The sequence below is a fragment of the Sinocyclocheilus anshuiensis genome, unplaced genomic scaffold, assembly GCF_001515605.1.
Source record: "Sinocyclocheilus anshuiensis isolate Anshui unplaced genomic scaffold, SAMN03320099.WGS_v1.1 scaffold2181, whole genome shotgun sequence".
Classification (NCBI taxonomy): Eukaryota; Metazoa; Chordata; class Actinopteri; order Cypriniformes; family Cyprinidae; genus Sinocyclocheilus; species Sinocyclocheilus anshuiensis.
The window spans coordinates 387,909-411,296 of record NW_015552262.1 but is presented as its reverse complement, the minus strand read 5'-3'; the positions used below and the strand labels follow the sequence as shown (position 1 = coordinate 411,296).

Sequence of the window (23,388 nt, the reverse complement as noted above, 5' to 3'; positions counted from 1 at the left end):
AGAATTGTGAGATATAAATGCAGAATTGTGAGATATAAATTTAGAATTGTGAGATATAAATGCAGAATTGTGAGATATAAATTTAGAATTGTGAGATATAAATGCAGAATTGTGAGATATAAATGCAGAATTGTGAGATATAAATGCAGAATTGTGAGATAAAAATGCAGAATTATGAGATATAAATGCAGAATTGTGAGATAAAAATGCAGAATTGTGAGATATAAATGCAGAATTGTGAGATATAAATGCAGAATTGTGAGATATAAATGCAGAATTGTGATATAAATGCAGAATTATGAGATATAAATGCAGAATTATGAGATATAACTGCAGAATTGTGGGATATGAACTCAGATTTGTGAGATAAGTGCAGAATTGCAAGATATAAATGCAGAATTGTGAGATATAAACTAAAATTTGTGATATAAATAGAATTGTGAGATATAAACTCATATTTTCAAGATATAAATTGAGAATTGCAAGATATAAATGCAGAATTGTGATATATATACTCAGAATAAAGGCAAGAATTATGAGATAAAAAGTCGCAATCAGAATTGCAAGATGTAAACTTGGAATTGTGAGAAAGTAAGTCTGAATTCTGAGTTTATCTCATGCAATCCTGACTTTTTTCTGGTTGAATTGTGCAATACAAACTAGAACTAGATAGAACTAAACTAGACAGAAAAAAGTCACAATTACAGAAACAAGCTTCCATCATAACAACTGCCTGGACATGATTATAGAGTAAGCCTGTGACTGAGTAGAGTTACCTTGTGCATTTATCAGAATTACATAGCAACACAAACCATAGAAAACGTGGCGACAGCACACAGCGTTTGTATGCAGTATGTGGCGCTCTGCATTGCCGAAAACATCTGTTGAAACACATGCACTTCGGCCTGCGCTGAGCACTCTGCAATTATGAGTGAGAAGAGGTGGGGAGACAATAACAGAGAAAGAAAGATGTCAGGAGAGCCGATGCTGAAACGTAACGTAAAAGAGAGCGAATGAGAGAAACACACAGAGAGAGAGAGAGAGAGATGGTTAAGTCGGGTCTAATATTAGAGCGAGAGTGGGTTTAAATGGGGAGGGCTCAGCCGAGACGTTCCTCTGCTAACAGAGGGAGGGATGACTTCCTGTGCAGCTCCTCTCTGATTGACAGCTCAGTGGGAGTCTGGGTAATTATGGCAGGCTAATTGGCTGCAGAGCATTCTGGACTCTGTCATTACAGACGCAACAGGACAGTTACAAACACGTGTGTGAGAGCATTCACACAGATACACATACTGTATAGTACATGAAGAAAGACTTGAGGATCTTTCCTTAACTTTCATATTAAATGAACTGAGCCGTTATTATCAATGTAACTTTTAGTATTTCTGTTCAGTTAAATTAATTACAATTAGAATATGCAGTTCAAAAGGCGATAAGAATTCATTTTTTAAAACAAATAAATACTTTTATTCAGCAAGGATGCATTAAATTGATCAAAAATGACATTTATAATGTTACAAAATATTTCTATATTCTTTTGAACTTTTTATTTATCAAAGAATCTAAAAAAAAGTATTGCGATTTCCACAAAAATATTAAGCAGCATAGCTGTTTTCAACATTGATAATAATCAGAAATGTTTCTTGAGCAGCAAATCAGTATATTAGAATGATTTCTGAAGGATCATGTGACACTGAAGACTGGAGTAATGCTGGAGAAAATTCAGCTTTGCATCACAGGAATAAATTACATTTTAAAATATATTCACAAAGAAAACGGTTATTTTAAATTGTAATAATATTTCACAATATTCCAGTTTTTATTGTATTTTTGATCAAATAAATGCAGCCTTGCTGAGCACAAGTCACTTCTTTCGAATACATTAAATAATAAATTATATAAAGTAAAAACATTTAAATATAAATAGATATTTAAAATGTAAAACATGATCTTTAAATTAATTAATTTAAAATATATATGGAGACAACAACTAATTAGTGATTGTTGTAAGAGAATGTTAATGTAAAGACAATTAAATAAATAAAAAAGACATTATATAATATGTAAATTATATAAAATAAAAAATGTAAATATATAGATATTTCAAATTTTATATAAATATAATAAAAATACATAATATAATAAATACAGTTAAAATATTATGCGCTGTAATTAGTTGAATAAAGTTGAGACGACAATCATAGAAATAATTGGATTGCCAGTGTTTCACATGCATAGATAGTTCACTGCTTTATATGATAGTTTTATGGTGCTTTTATGGAGCCTGTTTGGACATTGTATGCTTTCAATAATAAAATGAACAACACAAGGCTAAATAATTTGACACAAGTTTCATTTTTAGGTGAACTATCTCTTTAAGAAGCTCTTTCTCCATGTAATTTATTAACATTCTCCTGTGTTATCTTATGTTATGGTATGTTAAGTTATTCAGACCAGTTTTTAGAAATCATACAGAAAAGTTCTACAGCATATGCAGTTCATCTCAAAAGTTATTGAGCTGTACTTTTTTGGCCCTAGTTTTAATCCAAATTTCTGAATGTTGTTGGAGACCTACTGTGGCAGAAGGTCTAAGAGCTCTTGCACCTGGAGATGGCTCCTTTGAGTAAATATAGGCTGTAAATACAGGCTGATAATCAATGCAGGATTAATTGATGCAGAATGTTGGAGTGGTGGCTGCAAACACTCACAGAAGGTAAAGAGAAGAGCGTTGGGCTAATTCGGTACTGAAACACCTGCATGTAAATGACACCAGCAATCACACACACTTCACATGAGCTCTTCAAAACCACTCCACATCCCTATTGATGATAAGAGTGAGTCCTGAACGTTGACTGAGTGTGTGTGTGTGTGTGTGTGTGTGTGTGTGACACACAAACAGGCAGATTTCTCATAAAATATAATGAAATGCAATTTATCTGTAATTAAAGTGGTGTCGTGAAGTGTTTGTAGGCTATGCGCCCTGCATACTGTGTATACTGTCTACTTTAAAAAAGTATGTGAAACAGTTTGCAGTGATAAATGTTTAATCAATATTCTACTTTGTCTCATGATCTCCTTATATTGCATGTTTCATTTAGCAAGTTACTTATGGAAACCATGATTTCATGCTATTGAGAAATTTAGATCAAAAGTGACAATAAGGACATTTATAATGTTACAAAAGATTTCTATATAGATTTCTGTATTTGTTTGTAATTTCTATTCATAAAAAATCCTGAAAAATTGTATCATATTTTCCACAAACATATGATTCAGAGATCATAAACAGAATACATGCGATCGCGAATCTCGAAAGTGAAAGTGAAACTAAAAAGCGATCGCGCATTCAAAAGCAGTTTCAATGCCAGGTATAATAGCGGCTCCCTGATGCCCGCAATTTATATACAGTATAATTGTCCAATGATATAACTGTGAGAGAAAATACTGAATTACTGTTTTTTTTTTATTTTAATCAAATATATGCAGCCTTGGTGAGCATAAAAGACTACATTCAAAACCATAAAAAAAAATCTTACTGATAAATCCACAAAAAAATACAAATAATGTAAATTATAAGAAATATAAATATATAATATGTTTACAGCTAATTAGTGACTGTTAAGAGAATTGGAGCAAATTTGAGAATAAAATGAAAAAAAAGAGTAATTTTTAAATTATTTTAAGTTTTTAAAGTTTTTTAAAATATTTATTTTTAAATATTTTAATAAATATTAATTAAATAATATTTTAAAATGTATATTTTAATGTTTAGCATTTTAAAATAATTCTTAGTAAATTTTTCCTGAAATAGAAATATTCAATAAGAATGCTAAAAATCTGATTAAAAATCACATTAAATCTAACAGCTACAAACTCCAATTTAGATTTTTCTGGGGTCTTGGATGTGATGGATATTGCTTTTGGTTCATTTCATCAAGTTGAGTGCATTGCATTGTGGGACACACTGTCCCTTGAGGAGTGATTTGTTTAATATACCTCACATTTTTTTACTTCTGCAGCAGATCATCTGTGTATTCAGTACATACAAAACATTTGCATGCATAAAAGTAGTACGAGTAGTATGCTTCTGTCCACTTACAGTAAAACGTCGCTGTTTGATTCCTGCTCTCTTTCCACAGCTACAGAATCTTGATCATGAGAGGGGTGATTTATTCCGATTCATGCTAATTGCATTCCTCTGCTCTCTGATTCTCCTCCTACTCCTTTCTCTTTCTCCGCCCCTTTCATCTTTTCTTGTCTCTCTCTCCGCCACCCTCTGTTTCTGTCTGGCCTGTCATGTGCTTTTTAAGGCTCTGTGTAATTGTCATGATCGCACTGAGTTGCTTTGTGGGAGCAGGTGTGAGTCCGTCCCCTCATAATGCACTTCCTCTACCAGGCCGTCTGCTCTATAGTGCCCCCTACAGACAGGACACTGACGAGCAATCTCACAGCTCGGACCAATCTTTATGAAACACATACATGTGCATTTGGCCATAGAGCACATTATCTTTGAAAAAAAATATGCTAAAATGTGAAAGAAAACAGTTTAGCCATTTCAGCACTGGTGTTACTGCTCCTTTGAAGGATTTTTGTCATTTTCAGCATTTTATTGACTAAAAAGTATTTCTATACTATACTACTACAAATCACCAATTCATTCAAATAAAATATTTTTTTCTCTCTCTACTTAAATTTTGACAATGTTTCCTGCACAACATTTGGTGAACTTCACCAAACTTCATATCAAGATACCAACTGTAATAATAATAATAATATTAATGCACATCTAGATACCTATTATTATTATTATTATTATCATAGTGTTTATTTATTTATTTATTTATTCCTGGTGTTTAGGAATAATGTTTCTATCCTCACTATGACTGGATGGAGCAAGTTTCTGAACACAGAATAAACTGTAAATGTGGACAGTCAAATATTAATATCTTTATGTGACTTCAAAATAGTTTTTGTGGCTTTGCTAATAGTTTAGCATAGCTGTTTTACAGCAGGTTACATTGCTGACCTGAGCCATATAGGGACCATTGGGTTTGACTAGTAATTAACCACATACAAACAACTTGGCATCATGGTAAAACTAGTCAATGTGAAACTAGCTTCCCTTAATGTCTTTAAAATTGAGAATCGTGTTTGTTGTGAGTTGTGAATATTTGAATATGTTTGCATAGTATTTTGAACTTTTTTCATTTCAAAAGGACATGAACGATCTTTCTTCCATGAAATTTCAGTCCATTTAAAGTATTGACTTTCATGTTGTTTTGTTTTGGCAGTTGTAAATGGATTTTTCCTCTCTGTGAACAAAATAAAAAAGCAGTCCAGGCAGTTCCTTGCACTAGTAATTTCAGGCCTCCACATCGTCTGCACTGGCACTATAGATCAAACGCCAGCGCAGTCGTAAACTCTCACTCATATCAACTTTGCAGCAGACTTCATATACTGTCAACACTCAGATTTACACAGATGACTGCTTTATTCACCGCTGAGTATCTCTCCTGAGGTTAATGAACCATTCATGCCACTTTATTACCTCTGCCCTCCTTCGACGTGGTGCCAGGCATCGCCAATCCATCAGCTGCTCGAGCTCGGCCGGCCCGGTCTGACAGAGCGAAGTAACATGATTGATATCGAACCGGCTGTGGATAAACTATTAATTATTTACTCTGGCTGATGTTTGTCTTCAAATGTGTGTGTGTGTGTGTGTGTGTGTGTGTGTGTGTGTATCAGTGGATAATAGTGGAACATTTTTAAAGAAATGGTTTCCCAAAAAATGAACATTCATCAGTCATCATTTACTAACCCTCATGTCGTTTTAAACCAGTATGATTGATTCTGAACACAATGTTCTTGCTGTTCTTTTCCATACATTGAAAGTGGAAGGTGGTTTTATAGGGCTGCAGCTAACAATTATTTTGATTATCAATGAACCTGCTGATTATTTGTTTGATTAATTTTAAAGAAAGACTCATTTTATTTGAAAAACAAAAACATGTTATTCCACATTTTGCCGTATATTTGCCTCCACACATTGTGTAGATTGCTGTACACTGTAAAAAAAAACTCTGTAAAATTTATAGTAAAAAACCGGCAGCTGTGGTTGCCAGAATTTTACCATAAAAAAAACAGTAGCACCATTTTAGGATTTACGGTTTTAACTTAAATTTACAGTTAAATACAGTAATTTCATTAACTGAAATAATGTTAATATACCAACCTATTGAAGTACTGAAATCTGTTTTGTACTTTTGTAATACACTGTTAACCACCAAAAGCAGGTGGTGTTAAGAAAGTCACATGATGAACCAAAGCCCATCACAAGCAGCTTTTAAATACTAACATATATAGAAGGTGCACAGTGTCATTAAACACCATCATGGTAACACACATGAAACTGAAATAATGCAATAAACATTCATTTAACAACATTAGGTGTAACATACAACCCTAATATACAAAACTGATAAGAAAAAACTAAGAAGAAACAGTTATTTCAACAAAAAAACATCAAATTGGAAATGTAACGCAGGGAATTCTGGGAATGTAAATTTACGGTTATTCACTGTAAATTATACGCTCTTTTTCACTTCCAAAAACGGTATACTACCATAAAATCACATGTAATGTCCAATACAGTTTTTCACCGTATATAGTAGGGGAATTTACCGTTAACCATTTAACAGGTTTTTACTGTAGCATTTTTACGGTCTTTTACCATTAAATTCACGGTCAAATTCACGGCTATTCTAAACATTTTATGCAAAACAATGTTTAAAATATAAAAAAATAATGCTTGCATTTTCACAATTAGGCCTATAAATGATGAGTAAGAAACAAAACCACAAACTCATTGATAAAGTAGAACACACTTTCATTCTGATCATATAACACATTCATTTATTTTTCTTACATTTTATATTAATTAATATAAAGTTACTATTCTCATAAAAGATCATCATTATTGTGTCACATATAGGATTTAAATCGACTAACTTTTAAAGCAAAATTTAATGGCCAGCAAGAAATATTAAATACATATTTGGGCAACATTTATTGCACTGCGCGCGCTCCCTTTGGGAAGTTTAACGGATCCGTTTCGCTTGTCACGACGAGCCTTTGAGCGAAATGGAAATATTCTGATGGATTCAGATAACATTTACAGAAAATATGTGTCAAATGTAAGTTAAGTATTTGACAGGTTAACTAATGTATAGCTTAATATGCGATGCTCGCAGACCTGACTAATCGGCGTCGATTATTTTTATAACTATAGATACTATGTAAGTTGTCCATAGAGTATGATGTGGTATAAAGTCTTTGTAAGTAAACTAATAACTTTATTGGAAGAACAAATGCACATTATAAGTCATTATTAACTTTAAACGATTGTGTTTAATTGTATAGAAAAGAGTGTGGGCATTTTTCAGAACATATATTTTAATGAAGAAAAAGGTCAGTGACAAATATTTGTCTTTAGCTGGGTTTTTGAAGTTGTAAGCTGTGTTGGATATTTTAAAGCCTCCTCACTGCTGGACTTCTGCGTTAGTGCTGGTCTGCTATTCTTCTCCTAATGAATCAGGCTTAATTGGGCTGTTAATAGAATATTAATCAGTGCCGGACAGCCTGTGTTTCACAGAGAAACCAATCTTTGGAATGCTCAGAACAGACTTTCATGCAATTAGCCATGGTTTGGATTATTAAATTGGAAGTGAACGTTAAAGCAGTAAATCTAGTCTGTGCTTAAGACATTAGTATGCATATTAGTTTTTGATCTGCTCTTTATGGTAAATACAAGTGAATTGAGGACACAAATTGTTTTTTTTTGTATTCAGAGGACAAAACGTGGACATTAATATAGAAGAAGAGCAAAAGTACATGTTTAACAAAGGAAATTATTTTTATTCACTGTATCTTCTCATGCAGTGTCTCAACATTGCTTGCTTATTAACTTAGGCTTGTTGACTTGTGAATGTTTTATAATCCAATACAGAATGTTTGTTCTCTTGAGCAAAATGTGACCAGTGTAATTTACTCTGACATAATTTGCTATTTATCTTGCATGCTAAGGCAGTGACCATCACTATTTCAGTTGCTCATACATGCTAAACTATTAGGCATGTCATTTGTCCCCCAGAATTTATTTTATAGATCATGATTTACTACTTCAAATCATACGGGATGTTGAAGAGAGGCGAACTCTTTTCTACTTGGACGTGCATTGAGTAGACCAGAATAGAGACTTGGGGGTGGGCTTTTTGACTCGGCCAAGTAAACAAGCACCTTAACAACTGCGTAGCAAAACCTTGGCAACCACCCACATCACCCTAGCACTGTGGTGGCGTGTTTGGCACAGACGAGCACCACTCACATTTGATGGAGATGAATAGCAACTAGAAGGTAGATGTGAGGAGAACAACACAGGCAACATATACTGATATTTTCTTAGTGTTGTTAGACTCACCTGTCACCTGTGTTCATCGCCTCGGTTGAGTGATTTGGTCCTTCCGCTCTAGGGTCAACAAAAAAACTCCATTAAGAATGAGTCACCATACAGGCTGCAGGTCAGTTTTGCTTCCCTTGACAATGTCAGCTGTCACGCAGCTACAATAGAGATTTTATCAGTGTGAGGTGGACTAAATCAGAAACTCCTCCAGAAACCCGGATCTTTAAAGAAGTTAAATGTAAATGTAAGAGTGAGCAACACAATATATTGTGCATATAAACATACATAGACTATACCATATATAAATATGGAATATTTAAGATTTTTAAATGTTTTTAGAAGAAGTCTCATATGCTCAGAGGCTGCATTTGTTTGATCAAAATACAGTAAAAACAGTACAATTGTGAAATATTATTACAATTTAAAATAACTGTTTTCTATTTGAATATATTATAAAATGTGATTTATTTTTGTGATGCAAAGCTTGAATTTTCAGCATCATTACTCCAGTCTTCAGTGTCACATGATCCTTTAGAAATAATTTTTATATGCTGCTTTGTTGCTCAATTATTAATAATGGTTCTTATTATTATCAGTTAAAAACGGTTTTACCTGCTTTCTTAATATTTTTGTGGAAACCGTGATACATATTTTTAGTTTCAAAATTGTTTAAGGAATAGAAAGTTAAAAAGAACAGTAAAATAGAATGTATTTGAAATAGAAATCATTTGTGATATTTTAAATGGCTTTACTGTCATTTTGATCAATTTAATGTGTCCTTGCTGAATAATAGTATTTATTATTTATTTTTTTAATCTTACTTACCCCAAACTTGAATGGCATCTCTTCACAAAATTTCCACAAAAATAGTAAGCAGCAAAAACTGTTTTCAACAGTTGTGGCCTAATGGTTAGAGAGTCGGACTCATAACCCAAAGGTTTCTTGCATGCTAAGGCAGTGACCATCACTATTTCAGTTGCTCATACATGCTAAACTATTAGGCATGTCATTTGTCCCCCAGAATTTATTTTATAGATCATGATTTACTACTTCAAATCATACGGGATGTTGAAGAGAGGCGAACTCTTTTCTACTTGGACGTGCATTGAGTAGACCAGAATAGAGACTTGGGGGTGGGCTTTTTGACTCGGCCAAGTAAACAAGCACCTTAACAACTGCGTAGCAAAACCTTGGCAACCACCCACATCACCCTAGCACTGTGGTGGCGTGTTTGGCACAGACGAGCACCACTCACATTTGATGGAGATGAATAGCAACTAGAAGGTAGATGTGAGGAGAACAACACAGGCAACATATACTGATATTTTCTTAGTGTTGTTAGACTCACCTGTCACCTGTGTTCATCGCCTCGGTTGAGTGATTTGGTCCTTCCGCTCTAGGGTCAACAAAAAAACTCCATTAAGAATGAGTCACCATACAGGCTGCAGGTCAGTTTTGCTTCCCTTGACAATGTCAGCTGTCACGCAGCTACAATAGAGATTTTATCAGTGTGAGGTGGACTAAATCAGAAACTCCTCCAGAAACCCGGATCTTTAAAGAAGTTAAATGTAAATGTAAGAGTGAGCAACACAATATATTGTGCATATAAACATACATAGACTATACCATATATAAATATGGAATATTTAAGATTTTTAAATGTTTTTAGAAGAAGTCTCATATGCTCAGAGGCTGCATTTGTTTGATCAAAATACAGTAAAAACAGTACAATTGTGAAATATTATTACAATTTAAAATAACTGTTTTCTATTTGAATATATTATAAAATGTGATTTATTTTTGTGATGCAAAGCTTGAATTTTCAGCATCATTACTCCAGTCTTCAGTGTCACATGATCCTTTAGAAATAATTTTTATATGCTGCTTTGTTGCTCAATTATTAATAATGGTTCTTATTATTATCAGTTAAAAACGGTTTTACCTGCTTTCTTAATATTTTTGTGGAAACCGTGATACATATTTTTAGTTTCAAAATTGTTTAAGGAATAGAAAGTTAAAAAGAACAGTAAAATAGAATGTATTTGAAATAGAAATCATTTGTGATATTTTAAATGGCTTTACTGTCATTTTGATCAATTTAATGTGTCCTTGCTGAATAATAGTATTTATTATTTATTTTTTTAATCTTACTTACCCCAAACTTGAATGGCATCTCTTCACAAAATTTCCACAAAAATAGTAAGCAGCAAAAACTGTTTTCAACAGTTGTGGCCTAATGGTTAGAGAGTCGGACTCATAACCCAAAGGTTGCGGGTTCGAGTCTCGTACCGGCAGGGATTGTAGGTGGAGGGAGTGAATGTGCAGCGCTCTTTCCCACCTTCAATACCACGACTGAGGTGCCCTTGAGCAAGGCAACCACATTGGCATTGGTTCAGCACTGAACCCCCAACTGCTCCCCGGGCGCCGCAGCATAAATGGCTGCCCACTGCTCCGGGTGTGTGTTCACTGCTGTGTGTGTGTTCACTGCTGTGTGTGTGCACTAAGGATGGGTTAAATGCAGAGCACTAATTCCAAGTACGGGTCACCATACTTGGCCACATGTCACATGTCACGTCACTAATAATAATAATAATGAATAAATTACATTGTGAAATATGTTACATTAGAATATATTTCACAATGTAATTAGTAATTTTTCACAACATAATTTTACAATATATTAATATTGTATGTGTATTTATTATATGCAACCAATTCTTTTATGAATGCATGTTTTGAAATTCAACATCAGCATCCTTAAAATACTGCTACATAAGTTGCTCACTAGGTTTTGGAACAGAGCCATTGTGTCCATAAACACTTGCTGATTGTTGTAGTGTGTGTGTGTGTGTGTGTGTGTGTGTGTGAGTGTGTGTGTGTGTTTGCGCCAGGTCAGTCTGCTAATGAAACCCATGATGTTGTCATCTGATGGAGTAATATGTAGATTTAGTGACCTTTCAGACATTGGATTGCTTTGATTGGATTACAGCAGGCGACAGTGTGACTAACTGACCTTTTGTTCTGAAAATAAGGACAGAAATCTTTATACCCTGAGTGCCGGTCCACATCCATCCCCAGGCTATATGACACTCGAAAATGTTTTTAGTCCCAGTGCAGTTTCCATTATTATGGATTTGCAAAAATCCAAGCATGTTTCGTAACTCTAGTTACATACGCGCAAAATCTATTGATCTATCCCATCATGCACTGCGTTCAAAATCATTTCATACTTTGCAGTCCAACTCTAAACCTCTACAAAATGAGCTCCACAAGATTGAAAACAGTTTATTGTATGTAATTTTTTATACATTTAAAACTATAGAGGACCCAAAATAAATAGATTTTGCTCAGAGGTTACTTTTTCACTTATTAGATGTCTCTAGTTTAAAGATGCACTTGTTTGCATGTTTGTTTTTTTTGCTATTTAAATTTGTACACAGTGACATGAATTTAAGAAATGCAGTGTAATTAAATGATGTACATGAGAGAAACTCTCATCTTTTAGAATTGTTTTAATTCTACATCAGGAGTTCCCAAATGTTTTGTCAGCAAAACCCTAAATATTTACTTGAAATATTCCCTAAGATTAAGTTAATTTCAGTAATTTAATAATTCATTTGCATGTTCATGGTTCTCTTCTACCATCTTTTCTTCTCTAACATCTCCCTCGTGCCATCTGGATCCCTCAGTAACTGTACTCGTCTGTTTAATCCAGATTACTACTCTATTTTTCTTTTAATGGGCACGTCAACACAACCCATCAGCGTCTGCTGATTTTCTCCAGTGTTTGTTTATGTGATGCACTTGTGTCATTTACTTCCAATTTGTGCGGATACTCAAGAGAGGAAGACTGGATATGGATTTTGTACAAAAGCTCTAAAATCTTTTCTCCTTTCATTTTATGTCTGTGTGTTTGAGAAAAAGTGGCCATAAGGGTGACCATACATCCTCTTTTTCCTGGACATATCCTGGCTGGGATTTCTAAATTGCTTAAAATTAGGAGTGGGTGACATGAGCAAAATCTTATATCATGATATGAGTAATTTTGTTTCACGATGATATATATTTTTGCTTTTTATGATATCAAAGTTTTTGATACCCTTGAAGTTTTTGTGATAAAATAAGAGCACTAACCTAATTGCAAGCAATAGGGAAAAAAAAAACACTACAATAGTACAAAGACACAAATGAAATAGACCTATGTGAAAAACCTAAGAAAGGAAATGTAACCGTGATAGAGACGCTGGTCCAAAATCTCTACCAACTGACAAATTTCCGGTTTATTGTGTCTACTGGCATACCCACCCCTACCCAAAATGTTTTCAGACAAAAGCTAAAAACTGGAAATTTTAGGCAATTTAATAATCCCGGCAAGGACATGTCAGGGAAAAAAGAGGATGCATGATCAACCTAGATTAAATATTCACAGTAGGAATATCAGACTAGTGTTGTGTGCTTTCAGAAGTGAAATTGATCTATAAATGGCCTAGTTGAGCCAAATGTTGATTATAATGTAAATATATTCAATTCAATACTGAACAGTGTTGATACAGAGTTATCTAGTGAAAAATGACCAGTTTTTTTATTTAATTTTTTTTTATTATTTATGTGTTCTATGCGTTTTGTAGCCTCCATGGAGCACTTCAAATCAATGTGTTTGATTTCAGTTAGTTTGCTCTCTAGGTAGCTGTCAATATAGCTCACTAGGGATTGGAATAGTGCCACAGTCAGCTAAAATAAGGAAACTTTGCTTCCTTTGCTCCTGTAAACAAACGTTGGTTTTCACGAGACTCACTGGCGTATGCGCAGCACTGAACTCATACGTCATCCGCCAATTTTTAATATAACTCCGACTGGATTCGTCTGAAAGAAGAAAGTCATATACACCTAGGATGACTTGAGGGTGAGTAATTTATTGGCTAATTTTCATTTTTGGGTGAACTAACCCTTTAAGATGCAAATTTAACACTTTAAATGCTTTATTTGAACAATTCTGCTTTAGTTAGAGTATAGAGCTAATCAAGGGTGTGTTTCCTAAAAGCATCATTAGCCAACTATGGTTGCAAGTTCTGTCGTTACCAACATAGTTCAACGATTCTGTGTTTCCCAAAACCACAGTTCAAACGAACAGCATCGCAAACTTCCGTGGTTGGAACTACAGCTCTTGACCTGTGGTTAGACGCATAGTTACTTGGTTGTAAGACATATTGACTGAAATAATGCTCTTCGGCACAATAAGCAAGCTAACATGCAGTACAATCTACAGTATATCTTCCATTCAGCGAGTTATGTCATTGTACAGGAAACCCCAGAAAAGTACGTAACTCTCCCTTACTGCTACATCACAGCTCCTTTCTTCTACTAATGGCAGCATTTTTTATCACAAATGCAACCATTTGGAATTCTGTAATTTTTCTGTTGCTGCATTTTTAGGTGATTATAAAACAGAAATATTTACCCCATGGTGTGTCAGTCTCTCTGTCTGTCCTCGTATGTTGTTCGTTAAGGCTCTCATTAACTGTCAACTGTCTCATTAAGGCTCTAATTACACAGTAAAACAATGCGCTGACATTTCTCCAGACCCTGGCAACACAGTGTTCCATCATTATTTCAGATCATTCGTCATTAATTGATTTCCTGCCCAGACTGACCCTTAACGCACTGATTGGCTGCCACTGAGAGAGAGAGACAGAGAAGGTGAATTAGTGTGTTGCTGTTTCATTTATGTCTTTCTAGAGTCACTCATAAACCTCTGAATGCTAAAAGGTCTTAATACTTTCAAAGAAAAATGGGTTGCAAGTGTTTAAATGGATAATGAATAGGAGCTTGAAGCAGACATTTCGATGTTTTAGGTGGATGTTTTATGTGGTTGCTAGATATGATTCAAGTCCCTCCTTTAATGTAAGTCTGTGGGATTCTTTTTATCCCTCTTTATTGTCCATTTGGCAAAAAACATAAGTATAATTGCTTAAAGGTGCTGTATGTAGGATTGACACCGAGTGGTTGAACTAGGTACTGCAGTCCAAATTCAAAATATTGGAGAGGGTTTTTTTTACCAGGCCCCTCCCCCTTAGACTTGATGCACACGCAGGTTGCCAGATTGACGACACCAACAGGAACGAGCGCACTTGACGATGAATGAAATGAAATACGCTGTATTTTCCGCCAACTGGCAACCCGGGGTGCCGAAATAAACTGGCAGTGGCGGGTTACACAGAACAAAACAGAGACCGACATTCCGGCCCGGAACGCACATTTTCAAAGGAGAATAACTGACTGTAGCATTGTTTTTCAGATAAACAAGTATGTTAACTTAGCATGTTTCTTAAATATCTGCAAACATATTATGGTATTTTTATGCTTTAGTAGAGTCAAAAACTTACATACAGCACCTTTAAAGTAAAAGCACACATTTATGTGTTTAATTAAGCTGAGTACATAGATTAGTAAATTGTTCGCTAATACTTTTGCAGTTTCTACCAATAACCTCTTAATTGTTACAAAAGTTAAAAAGCCGATATAATGCATCAGACATCAAATCTTTTGAACAAATTCTATAACCATTTTAATGTTTTATTATTTAAAAATGCTCATAAAAATTAGTAAACAATCCTTTTAGTATTTATTCAGAGTTGTTTAAGTCTTTAAAAATACATTATTGAAATAAATATTTATTTTTCTCTCTATTTTCCCCCAATTTTATAATCTAAAAGAAGTAACCAAGCACATTGTCAAGGTTTTAACATAGTTTGCATCACTTATCATAGATTGACTCTTTGCATCATGCATGCAGCATAATGCCACACTGAAAAGTGATTCTTCAAAGATTTAAATCAAACAAGTTTTTTTTCAGAGCACATGCCTGTGTGCACACATCTGCATAGAAATGAGCATCAGTGTGAGCGGTGTCTCTGTGGTTTTAATCTCAGTGTGGTGGCTGTGGCTCTGCCCTCCACTGCCCCGCTCGGAGATCAGCGCTTTAATAAGCTGTTGGATTGTTTGGCCATCACATTTTCTCTGCATTTCAAACTGTTTCCTGGAAGAAAAATAATGGGCCAAAGATTAAACGAAGCTTGAAGCGGGTCTTATGATGCCTGTGGTTTGAATCAAACCAAAATCTCAGTTTAGCTGTCCCCTGTGTTCTAGTTAGTGCAGCTTGCTATTAGTATTGCTCATACAGTACTTAGGGCTGGGGATTTAAACAAACCCATTGCTGTATGTATTAAACTTTAGCGTGTAACTCGATCTGCAACATTGAAAATTCGTCTAGCTTTTTGACAAAGAGGTGTGCTGTTATCAGTGTTATTTTAGTATAATTGAAATACAATTTTTTATTAATATTTTTTATTTAATATTCTTTTTTTTAATAATTTTTGTGGATTAGTATTTTTTTAAATTGTCTGTTTTTTCAATCAACTGAGATTTTTTTTCTCTTGGTTTTAGTTATAACTTTAGTTAACTATAAAAACTCTAGCTATTACTTTAAGTTGTCAGACTTTGGTGGGATTTTTACCTGACAAGTGATTAAAAGTCTAGTTAAATGTGTTTCTTTTATTTAGACACATTCGGCTCTGTGTGCACATTCAATATCGTACAGATGAACTCTTCGCATGAACAGATCATTGACAATATCCTCTGAAATTTCTTTAAAACCCTCAGGATTCATAACAGCCCAAACCTGCAGCATATGTGAATTTCTCACTCACATTGATGCAAATTCAATTGGAGATTCATTAGCCATGAAAACATGGCCTGCCTCAAAGCGATTGAGCAGTTCTGCATGAATATCTCATGAGCAGTCAGTGTGAATGGTGGCTTTGCATTGGGAGACTGAATTTATAGCCCGCTGGATCAATCCGTGTTCAAAATGGAAGCCACACTATGGGCTCTAACCACCCTCACTCTCTCTGACAGAAACCTCTTTTCCACAGCTTTAAAAGCTCATTTGATGGATGAATGTGGCTGATATTTAATATAATAATTCTCAATGCTCGTAATTGCTCAAGGCCATTAGCTCTAGCCAGTCAACTTGAGTATCATTGAGCATCCCAACAGACTTTAGCATGCAAACATCTGTGTTTTTTTTGGCCGAAATTTCGGCCGCCGAAAATGATTGATTATTGAAAAGGTAACAGATACGAGATGGGAGGAAAAATATACTTCAATGTCTTCTGTCGCAATTATTTCGTTGGGTAATTATACTGTATATAAACTGCGGGCATCAGGGAGCCGTTATTAATATGCGGGGCATTGAAATAGTTTATGAACGCGCGCTTGTTTTTTACTTTCACTTTCGAGATTCGGGATCACACGTAAGGAGCAGCACTCGGCAAGATTAGATGTTTGTCAGTGCTGCTCAGGAACTGCACATCATTCGCCATCATCTTATCAGTCATCTCTCCTTACTCTGCTTATGTGGTAAGTGAAATGTTAACAGGCTACCGCTAGCAAGCGGCTAACCATGTCCCTTTAATCGCTCCGAAGCAGTGTTGCCAATTTGGGGATTTTGTCGCCAAATTTAGCTACTTTCTCATTGTAGCTGTGACTTTTTTTATTTTTTGCGACAAGGAGCTATTTTAGCTATATTTAAATAAAACTAGCGATTTTTTGGAGATTTTTTATTTTTTACTTGGCCACACCTGTATTTACTTTGTTTTCATATTTGGCGACTTTTTGTGAAAAATGGAGACTTTTGAGGGTGGTTCTAGAGATTTTCTGAGGGAGGGGTTTGGCAACACTGCTCCGTAGAACAGAACACGTTATTTGTTTTCCGCGCTTTTCTGAATATGGATTCAGCCACACCTCTAACCCAGTCGGGGGTGTTTGTGGTCTGCACAGAACTCTTATTTGACATCGTCCCAAGTTACTGTAACCTTTATATGCAATGCAAGTCTTTTTTTATGCCATGCAAGTCTACAGTGTGCGTGTGAGACAATGTGTTCTTCTGTTGTCTTTGACAGCTTTTAGGTGCGTTATTGGCAGCGCCACCCTCTGCTTACATGAACGTGTCACCACCGCATCAGCACGGAAAACATGGGGAAATTTTTCAAGACAATAATCGCAATACCTATTAGATATTCTATAATTAAATCAACTAATCGAATATTCGAAAATCGTGACCCATCCCTAATGTATTTAACTTGATTTAATTAAATAAATAATGTTTTTGATTTTAATATTATCAGTTTATTTAGATGTTACCACATGAAGCACATTTTTGGTTACCTGTCAAAGCATTTTTGTGCAAGAGAGGCTTGAAGAAAGTTTGATACCTGAATCCCAGACTTTGTTCCAGTAGGACTGATTTTGTATGGGTGAATAAACAAATCATTGTATGGATTTTTCCCCGTACAGTATTTGAAGCGTGTATCTGAGGTGAGGCTGCAGTTATTCTCCTGTGGCAAAAAATAATCTGCTGAAGTTTCTCATGAAATGATTTTGCTTTGCTGAACTTGATTGGCAGCTGCTGACATGGGCGGCAGTGTTCATCCAATCAAACGTCATGTTCCACCCACATGTCTTGAGACATCTGTCAATCCCGGCAGAAACAAGCTTTGTGTGCAGAGTGTTAAGGACGGCTATTGTTGCCGTGCTTCTGATGGACGGCATTATCTCCCTGATCTCAAACACAAGTCTGTTATGTTTTTTTTTTCATCTTAAATCTTTCTATAGCAATTTGCATGCAGAAAATAACTGACTGTGTGGAATAAACTCCCTAGACAAATAAGATCTCTTTATTATTGTTAACTAAGACTAAAAGCATAAAAAATAAAAAATAAAATAAAATAAATGTTACTGAAATAAAATAAAATACAAAAAAAACCTTAAACTTATTTTAAGTTAGTTGCTAAGGTAGTCAAGGTAGTTTATGTAGTTTAACTTGTTGTATGAAAATAACTAAAACTAATTTAAATTAAACTAATAAATATAAATTAGTAAATACTATACAGACATTTTTTTTTAAATAATAAAAATTGCTTACTTAAACTTTCACTAAAATTAAAGTGAAAACAAAATATGAAAAAAAATTCTTAAACTTATTTTAAGCTTGTTGCCAGAGCAACATTTCTCATTTTCATTTAAAGATAAAGTACTACAATAATTGAAACTAATTAAGCTGAAACTAATAAAAATATACTATGTAGACATATTTTAAGTTTTAAAAATAATAATAAAAAACACAAAAACACGAAAATTGCTAAATCTTTAAAATTTAAGTGAAAACAATAAATATAAAAAAAATTGTTTTTTGAAAAGGACAAATATTAAATAAAACATATGAACAAAAACTACAATACTACCTCAATGATACTAACACTGATTGTTTTCATTTTAAATTGTTTCAGCTGTTTTTCTATGACAGCAATGCGATTAAATTAAGAGCCAATAGAGACTTGGCAAAAAAAGACCCAAGAAAGATACCATATAAGACTTGAACTATTGATTGAGGAACTGAGGAACCTTTGAGCAAAAAAGTTGTCTTCTGATTTGGCATAGTTGGAAACGTCAGTGTTTTATTTCACCTTACATACTAGTCATGTTGGGTTTGATTGAGGCGTACGAGTGTGATTTGAGATCAGGTGTCAGGAATGAACAGAGTTGTTGGGGTTCGAGTTGTCCTTTTTATCTGCAGGCAGCTGTCAAACCGTTGAGTGGAAAATGTTAATCTTCCTGTGTGATTGCATTGACCCTAAAGCATCGATGGCACGTCGTCGCTGTGTGATTGTCATGGTGACAGCTGTCCAGCCGCCTCACTGGTGTGAAATCACTTTCACGGTAGAAAGCACTACCTGTGCCGGTGGATGCAGGGGGGACGCAGCTGCAGTTTGTGCTTCTGTATTGCCCACCACTGTCACATCAAAATAAAAATGTAACATATGAATGCCAGATAAACATTTGCAAATATGTGGTTGGTACCCTGTGGGAAATTACCAGCAAGTATAATGTTTACCTAGCAGTCCCTATAGGATCACCGACAGATCAAATCACTGTGGTAATGTTTCAACTGCATATCTGTGTGTATTGTGCACAAATCTGAATCCAATTAATTGATTGAATCTGTGACCTTTTAGCACCCATCAATAAACTGCATTGCATCTTACCAGATATTTCAATAATCTGACCAGTCATGTTGTGACCCCAGGCCTGTAATGAAAAAGCATAACCGTTTGTCACTGACATGTATCCGACTAATTCCACTTGAGCTAATAATTTTGCTTTTATTTAATGATATAGTTTTTGCTCACCATTAAAATTTCCTCAGACAGTCTAATTGTTTTAACAGACACATCAAGCACCGGAGAGCTTTTGAGTGCTTTGGCTTGAAAGTCTTTCCTGGAAGAGGGATATTGAAGATGGATTTGATAAGAATAACAGCTTCAGTTAATCAATCAGCCTTAAAAGCTCAATTAATCAAGCTCAGTCTTTTAAAGATGAGCTTCTGCGACACTTCTGAACATCTACAACAAATAAAGATTTCAGTCAGTTTTCCATAAAAGAGTTTGAAGGTTTGTGGTTGGTAGGATTTTAAAAATAGTCAGTAAAATCAGAAATATTGTCAAATATTATTACAATGTAAAAAAACTGTTTTATATTTGAAGATATTTTTAAAATGTAATTTAATCCTGTGAGGCAAAGCTGAATTTTCAGCATCATTACTCCAGTCTTCAGTGTCACATGATCCTTCAGAAATCATTCTAATATGCTGATTTGCTGAAACATTTCTTATTATTATCAATGTTAAAAACAGTTGTGCTGCTTTATATTTTTTTTGCGGAAACCATGATACATTTTTTAGGATTCTTGATGAATAGAAAGTTCAACATTTATGTGAAATATAATTATTGTATTATAATAAATGTCTTTACTGTCATTTTTGTCCAATTTAATGCATCCTTGCTGATGTATAAAATATATAAATGAACGATTTAGGTAGTTTCTTGTTGCTGCATTTCAGGATTTATGTTTTTATGTTTTCAGGGAGGGAAATTTAATATTGATCTTTGTTTTGCAGAAATAAGTGCTGCATTTGTCATGCTGACGTTGGCTGGTGCTCTCAGATAATTGCTTTATAAAATAAACAGCCATTCAGTTGTGTTTTTAGAATTAATGTATGTGCATGTGCTTGCTTTCCAGATTAAGATGCTTGGTAAAACAGTTGGAGAGGGGAGAGGTGTCTCTCGTGGACCTGAAGAAAAACCTGGAATATGCTGCCACTGTTTTGGAATCAGTCTATATTGAGGAAACAAGGTAAATTTTGTTGCCAAAATCTGAAATCTATCCACTGGCAATCAACCTGAAATTATAAATAAGTTGAGACTCGTATCTTCAAAATAAGCTATGGAAAAATAGGTTTTGAGTGGAATATTGCTACACCATTCCAAACATATACATTTTCTCATGCTGTTTCATGAAAGACATCATTTGCAAAGAAACTGCTTGGACTACATGGTACATTTATGATGAATAACCATCTCCAGGCTGTTTTATTCTCTTCACAAATGTTTGACTCCGCTGCATCGCTCACGAAGCTGTAACAACGCATTATTCAGTCTTTCCATGTCAATGCTGATCCAGCTTTTCCACACAATCCCTAAATGGAGTCATTGTAAAGGGAAAATTGTAAAATTGGTCCAGGATTAGTCTAATGGAGCCTTAAGCTATTCACTCATGCAGAAAGAGGTCGATTCAATTAGCAGTTAAAGATCTGTGTGCTTCAATCCCAAGATTGTTAGATTGAGTGAGTGGCCAGTTGAAGGGTCACAGGGGTCAACAATACTGCTGTGTCCTTCAGCAAGGCCTTCAAAAAATGATTTTTGTTAAGGATGTAAATTTCTGCTTGGACAATGATTCAACTATTTTTTAAACACTACCCAAAGTTTTTTTTTAAATTGCTTTACCTTTGAAGCGCAATGCAGATGCCATGGTATATGAATATGATAATCACACAGTCCATGCTATTAAAGTAGTGTGGTATCACAATTTAATACCATAGTTCTTTACCATATTGAGGGTTTGCAGGCTATTCTCTGGTTGAATTTTTTGAAAATAAAAACAAAGTTTATACTTATTTAGTACTATTAAGAATGTTTTCATTGGGCCATTACTTTTAAGAGAGCATATTTTCTCTCATTTACACTCAATAAATAAATACATTCATGAGTAAATATGTAAATAAACAAACATAAACATATAAACAACAATTAATGAATATATATATATATATATATATATATATATACATACATGGGTCAAAGACGAAAAAACAATTAGTGTAATACTGCTTTAAATTGTTGTTGTTTTTCCCAAAAAAATGTTAAAAAGTTTTCTGATTCATTTAACTGCAATTGTGTTTTTGTTTTTCCAAATGACAATGTAACATTATTTCAACCAAATTTTGACATTTTATCCTCCAAAAACTTATTTGAAACCTTAAAAGTAGACACTTAACTTACATTTAATGTCATAAAATCACTGTTGTAAATTTCTTTTGATGCGGACATCTTAACGTCTTTGACCCACATACATACACACACACACACACACACACACACACACAAGTATCAATTTTATCAAAATTTTCAATTATATATATCTTTTTTTCATAAAAGTAATTTCATAAATTTTCAGTAATATTTATGTTATATACTGTATGTAACCGTTTATAATAATTCATTTAATTGGTTTTCAGTTAATGGATATTATGTATATGTATTTTATACAAAATATAACACAAAATATCTTATTTTGGGTTGAAATGTCACCCAGACATGTTTTCATCAGGATAAAAGCGATTGCTAAATGAATAAATAAATGTGTGGACATGAGAACATGCTGATAGCCTTATTGAGAGCACATAAACGAACACCTGCAGTATGAAAGAAGCCGAAAAACTGATTCCTTATCAGTGCCGTTTCATTCACTTTCAATGATAGTATTTAATGTCTCTGCGGGGTGATGAAGCGCTCCATCACAGCGCTCGAGTGCCACTAATAGCTTTATTTTGATGTGCAGAGTGAAGAATAACAGCTGTGAACATTTAGATGGCAGAAATGATAAAAGCTTATGGAATTATGTAACTGGAACGTCATTGCGGCCCGGGATTACGACAAACCCGCTCATGCCAAACCACAGAGACCACCAGTCCGGTCTGATCAGATTAATATTCGCTTTGTGATTTATGACTGTTGTGGACTTTAAATCCGTCATAAGAGCTTATGTCTGTATACACAGATGTTTATGGCACAGTTGCTGTGAAGATGTTTTTAGCGGTGTAAGATGATTAAATGTCAATCCAGTGCCATTCCAAAGCAAATTTACAACACGCGTGGTATTACCATAATTATGCGGATGAGTGATGGATTAGTCCTAAACCAGTAGGTCTTGGCTCAAGCATCAATCCCAGTTTAGATTAAGTATAAATAGTCATTTATCCTCCTCATATGCACAACAATTACCTGTCACAGCTGATATTTTAAGAGTAAGTGGTGATGATGAAAGTGTCTTTCCCTCCCTCTCTCTCTCTCTTTCTCTAAGGCGATTGGTCGATACCGAGGATGAGCTCAGTGACATCCAATCAGATTCTGTGCCATCAGAGGTCCGTGATTGGCTGGCCTCCACCTTCACGCGGCAGATGGGGCTGATGCTGCGACGGACGGAAGAGAAGCCGCGATTTCGCAGCATCGTACATGCAGTGCAGGCTGGGATATTCGTGGAGAGGTGGGGTTAAACGCAAAGCAATATGCTAAAAACAGCCTAGCATTGTAAAAGCTCAGATTTTCATGTAAAATTGTAATTTAGTTTTCCTTTTCTTTCATCCCTACAATTTAAACAGGCAATTTTTTTTTTGCTATTATACCTTTAAAACGCCCTCTTTTCATGTGAAATAAGTATGTTATTTCAGTTGTGTGTGTGTATATATATATATATAT

The 23,388-nt window shown here is 34.6% G+C and overlaps 1 protein-coding gene across 2 annotated transcripts in view; it reads left to right on the top strand.

Annotated features, from left to right (window-relative positions):
- The window catches only part of pde1cb (phosphodiesterase 1C, calmodulin-dependent b), a 48,546-nt gene that overhangs the window by 8,107 nt on the left and 17,051 nt on the right, over positions 1-23,388 (top strand). For both annotated transcript variants that reach the window (XM_016453771.1, XM_016453770.1), the window contains exons 3-4: positions 20,594-20,707; positions 22,994-23,176. In XM_016453771.1, coding sequence (XP_016309257.1) covers positions 20,594-20,707; positions 22,994-23,176 — 297 coding nt within the window. The remainder of the gene's footprint in view (positions 1-20,593; positions 20,708-22,993; positions 23,177-23,388) is intronic.